Raw genomic sequence first — 5,714 nt, forward strand, 5'->3', positions numbered from 1 at the left:
AGCTATTTTTATTATTTTTTTGTTTTTAAAAAATTCTCAGATTCTGTGATTTTTATTTATTTTTTTTTTTCTGGTAGGCAATAACTTACTAAAAACACGAGGAATTTTTAAATCAATTGAGTTCAATCAGGATTTTGGTGTATACCTTAATTTTTCTCTGCAATGATTGAATCCTTTTAAACTTAAATTATGAAAAATGTTATTTACGGTTTCACGTCCCATCCAGTTTATTCACAAGGCATTTAATCACCAAGGAATTTACAGTATGTAACGGGTGGAACCACCAGGGGTCGCTTCCTCTACATTTTGAGCGCCCATAAAAGGGAAGCTGTCAGGCTGGTGGGCAATTGTCAATCTCCTCTGTGTTTGACCAGGTGTGTTGGCCCACAAGTCCCACTGTTGTGATCAGGTTTGTCAGTTTTTTTGTTGTAAAGAAAAACTCTTAAACTGATTATATTTAGTCAGTGTGTTTGTGTGATGTTTTTATATAGGGCCACACTGCATGTGTTGAGCTGACGATTCCTACTTGGGCGTGTGGTTTGTCGACGCTGCAGGTAGGCTTTGTATATTTTTAACTGGATTGAATTGAATGGTTTTATTGTAAAGATTTAATAGGTGTTTGGTAATTTGTTTTTTTGTTTTTTGCAGTTGTCGCTGCACCCTGCTGTTCTTTTAGTTTGATTTTCTTTTTCCATTGTTTTTCATTTATTTTTGTTTACTTATTGCTTTTTGCAAATACACATCCTCTTATTTTGTAATAATAAATATTGTCCCTTTTATATTGGTTGTTTTTATTGCACTATAAGTGGTCGTAACATTTGGCGTTGTTTGGCAAACGAATCCGGGAAGTTACTTTTTTTCTTTGTAGTTATGATTTAAGTTATAAAGGACAGCAGGGGCAGCGGGGTGAAGTTTTCGCTGGTGACATAAGGCATCAACATGGACGTATCGAGTGGCACTCAAGCCGGGGATGAGCGCGATAAGCAGGCCATGTCACAGCGAATAAAAGATCTGGAACGCCAGCTGGCGGCATTAGCAGCAGCGGACTTGGAAAGACCGTCAACGTCTTCAGGAACTACAGAACCTGTAAGGCACAACCCTGTTATTTATGTGCAGCAGGATAAGAAACTGCCACCATTTTCTGGGAAACTGGATAGTGCAGAGTCGCTGACTTTGGACGAATGGATCGAATTGATGAGAGACTATGTGCAAACAAGAGGAAACACAGAAAAAGAACGGGCGCAGATTATCTATGAACATCTAGAGGGCGCTGCCCGGACTGAAATTAAATTCTTACCAGCAGCTCAAAGGGAGAATGTGAAATGTATTTTTGATGTTCTTAGAGATGTTTATGGTTGTATGCATTCAAGAATTTCACTACAGCGTAGATTCTTTAACCGTAAACAATTTGAAGGAGAATCATTGATCGATTATTCTCATGCTCTTATGGACCTGATGGATCAGATAGTAAAAAATGATGCACAAGCAGCCTCAAACTCCTCTAAAGATCTACGTGACCAGTTCTGTGATGGTGTGAGAGAACAGGCTCTTAGAATGAGGCTAAGGGATTTGATTCATGTTAATCCGGAATGGACCATTCGTGATGTTAGAGGGGAGGCCACCAGGTGGATGGCACAATATGAAAATCAGTCATCTAAACCTTACAATCCAATTCTCAATGAAAAGTTTGTCTCCTGTGAAAGCTCAGTCTCTCGCACTTCTGAATATGGGGAATTGTTGACTTTGTTAAAAGCTCAGCAGGCCCAGTTAGAACTGGTCATGAAGGCTTTGACCCCTCAAGCTCTACCTCCCCCTCGCAATTTTTGTCCTAGACGCACTGCTGATGGAAAACCAATTTGTTTCAGATGCGAACAAAGTGGGCATATTGCCAGAAATTGTACTGCTACTGTTAACACTGAGCCTAAACAAGCTATTCCTCCTAAGCAAACGGAAAACTAGAACCCGCCAGTGTGCAGAGCCAAACATTGGTGGGCAGTTTTCATGGCTCTATTGACAATAAATCAAGTGCATGTAATTTAGTTGGTGAATGTCCACAGGGAGAGGTGGATTTTGCTGGGGTGAGGATAAATTGCTTATTGGACAGCGGCTCTATGGTGACCACTGTAACAGAAAGTTTTTTCAAAAACAATTTTTCTCATTTGTCTGATAAAGAACTAAAAGACTGTGGTTGGTTGGGTTTAAAGGCAGCAAATGGGTTAACAATTCCTTACCGTGGCTATGTGGAGCTTGATGTTGTTGTGTTGGGGGTGTTGCTTCCTCGTCGAGGTGTACTGATAGTTGAGGATCCAACAGACGGGTACATGAGGCAAAAGAAGCTGGATGTACCTGGTGTTTTGGGGATGAATGTGTTTGACCCTCTTTACCATGAGCTATATAGGCTGTACGGCTCTGACCTTTGGGAAGCACCTGTACTCAAGTCAGCACCTCGGGGATGGAGAAGAATGCTGAGATACTGTCAAATGATGGAAGTGATGGTCAGCTCCCCTGACCCTCATCAGGTCAGAGTGCAGGGTAAGAAACCTTTCTGTGTTCCAGCTGGTAGCCTCTGTCATGTGCCAGTGACATGCCCACAGATGCCTTTACACCAACCAATCGATTTGTTTGTTGAACCCCTGGGTCCTGAAGGGGGCAGCCTCCCAGAGGGATTGTTGGTTTCACCTTCTTTGGTGAAGGCGGTAAGAGGTGGTGCCTTCATTCCCATTACTAATGTAGGAAAATCTGATGTGTGGTTAACACCTCGTAGAGTTGTGGCCACAGTTCAAACTGCTACTCTGGTGACAGATGATTCTAAGGTTCAAGTTTCTGTTGACTCTCACAGTTGTACAGCATTTATTGCTAGCCATGAAACTACTGTGACTAACACAGATTTGGATTTACCTGAGTTTGAAAACCTGCAGGGTCAAGAGAAACAACAGGCGAAGGAATTGTTGTTAAAATATAACAAAGTATTTGCCAGGAGTGATCTGGATGTGGGTAGTACAAACTTGATAACCCATGAGATCCCCCTGCTGGATGAAACACCAGTGCGACAACCTTATCGACGCATTGTCCCTTCTCAGTATGATTTAGTTCGCAATCATATTCAACAGCTACTACAAAGTCATGTTATTAGGGAAAGCAGTAGTCCATATGCTTCACCAATAGTTTTAGTTCAGAAGAAGGATGGAACATTGCGCATGTGTGTGGACTATAGACAATTAAACTCTAAAACCAGAAAGGATGCATTTCCTTTACCCAGAATTGATGAATCCTTGGATGCTCTGGCTGGGGCACAGTGGTTCACAACATTAGATTTGGCAAGTGGGTATAGTCAGGTTGAGATGGCTGAGAAAGACAAGGAAAAAACAGCTTTCTGTACTCCATTTGGACTATTTGAGTTTAATCGCATGCCTTTTGGATTGTGTAACGCACCCAGTACTTTTCAACGTCTTATGGAGCGCTTATTTGGAGATTGCCGTTACCAGTCATTACTGCTGTATTTAGATGATGTAATTGTCTTTTCAGCATCAGTTGAACAACATTTGGAAAGATTAAATCAGGTATTTTCCAGATTAGAAACTCAGGGGCTAAAGGTTAAGTTGTCAAAATGTCATTTTTTTCAGAAGAGAGTTAAATATTTGGGTCATGTGGTGTCAGAAGAGGGGGTCTCTACTGACCCAGACAAGGTAGCAGCAGTACGTGACTGGAGGCAACCTACTACTTTAGCAGAACTTCGTTCATTTTTGGGATTTGCCAGTTACTATCGGAGGTTTATTTGTGGTTTTTCGAATATGGCTTCCCCTTTAAACCGTCTTGTTGCTAGACTGCTCTCTCCTGGAAAAAAGGGCAAAACCCCTAAGAAGCCCTTGGGTGGCTTCTGGGATGAGGAATGTGAGCAGAGTTTTCACAAGCTCAAAGCTGCATTAATAACAACTCCTGTTCTTGCCTATGCAGACTTCCAGAAGCCATTTGTTTTGGAAGTAGATGCCAGCCATGCAGGGTTAGGAGCAGTACTCTCTCAAGATCATGGGGGTAAATTGCGCCCTATAGCGTTCGCTAGCCGCAGTCTGAAGCCCACCGAGCGGAATATGAATAATTACAGCTCCATGAAATTGGAGCTTGTTGCTCTTAAGTGGGCTGTTACAGAAAAGTTCAGAGAGTATTTGCTGGGTAATAAATGCACAGTTTTTACAGATAATAATCCATTGAGTCATCTGGCTACAGCAAAGCTTGGAGCAACAGAGCAGAGGTGGGTTTCGGAACTGGCAGCTTTCGATTTGACCTTGAAATATCGTCCTGGTTCTCAAAATGCCAATGCAGATGCATTGTCCCGTCAGCATACCACACACGGAGAAGCAGGGGCTGGCTCTGGTTTACGTGAGGGGTTTGCTGGAGTACAGGAAGAGATCAGTGTCTTACCTGGTTTGTCAGGTGCTGACCTGTGTATATTGCAGCATAAGGATCCTAACATCGGTTCTTTTATGCAATTTTGGAAGAGGGGTAGGATGCCTGATGCTAAAGAGAGGAATGAACTTGATAAGGTTACCCGGGAATTGGTTCGGCAGTGGAATCGGCTTAGGGAGCGAGAATCAATCCTTTATCGCTGTGTTCAGGCCTCTGATGGGCAGACTGAGGTTGAACAGGTGGTGTTACCTCTGTGTTTGCAGGAAGGTGTCCTCCGTTCGCTCCATGATGATCATGGCCACCAGGGGGTGGAGCGGACTTTGCAGCTAATTCGGTCACGGTTTTATTGGCCCAATATGCACTCGGATGTAGAGCAGTGGTGTAAAAACTGTGAAAGATGTGTGGTGTCAAAGGCTCTATTGCCCAAAGTTAAAACCTATATGGGAACAATTAAAGCATCTAGACCTAATGAGATTCTGGCAATAGATTTTACAGTTTTGGAACCTGCTACAGACGGCAGAGAAAATGTCCTTGTAATGACTGATGTTTTCTCAAAGTTTACACAAACTGTCCCCACAAAAGATCAGCGTGCCAGTACTGTTGCAGAGGCACTGGTGAAGCACTGGTTTCAACTTTTTGGGCCTCCTGTTCGGATTCATTCTGATCAGGGGAGAAATTTTGAGAGTAAGTTGGTTCATCAGCTCTGCAAAGTGTATAAAATTGAGAAAAGTCGCACGACTCCTTATCATCCTGAGGGGAATGGGCAGTGTGAGCGTTTTAATCGCACTTTACATGATTTGCTAAGAACTCTCTCACCTGAACAGAAACGCAGGTGGCCCCGGCATATTTCCCAAGTCACCTTTGCTTATAATACAACTGTCCATCAATCCACTGGTATGACGCCTTACTTTTTGATGTTTGGTAGAAAACCACAGTTGCCTGTGGATTTTTTTGTGGGTTTGAGTGAAAGTGATGGAGGACCTGACCTGCCCTTGGAAGAGTGGGTTGAAGAGCACCAAAAATCACTTCATGCTGCCTATGAAACGGTGCACCAAAAAGTAGAAAGTAGAAGGGCTCAGAGACATCAGGATGAGGATGTTGCTCCAGATTTTCTGGAAGGAGACTTGGTGTATGCGAGAAATCATTCAGTGAGGGGTCGCAGCAAGATTCAGGACTTTTATGATTCAACTCCCTATCAAGTGGTTCGTCCACCTTCTGAGCGAGGGGTAGTGTACTCTATAGCGCCCGTGGGTCAGGAGGGACCCCTCCGTCAGGTCCACAGGGTTGAGCTTAGAAGTGTCCCTGAAAAT

General features: G+C 43.1%; 1 protein-coding gene across 1 annotated transcript; it reads left to right on the top strand.

The window, feature by feature from the left end:
• Positions 1 to 279: 279 nt before the first annotated feature.
• On the top strand, positions 280 to 1,959 carry LOC148161196 (uncharacterized). Its single transcript, XM_088006062.1, has one exon. It carries the CDS (start codon positions 940 to 942, stop codon positions 1,957 to 1,959), a length of 1,020 nt encoding a protein of 339 aa, XP_087862188.1. The 5' UTR covers positions 280 to 939.
• Positions 1,960 to 5,714: the final 3,755 nt, after the last annotated feature.

The sequence above is a fragment of the Poecilia mexicana genome, unplaced genomic scaffold, assembly GCF_051168715.1.
Source record: "Poecilia mexicana isolate PSO_F unplaced genomic scaffold, ASM5116871v1 scaffold_1, whole genome shotgun sequence".
In the NCBI taxonomy this organism is placed as follows: Eukaryota; Metazoa; Chordata; class Actinopteri; order Cyprinodontiformes; family Poeciliidae; genus Poecilia; species Poecilia mexicana.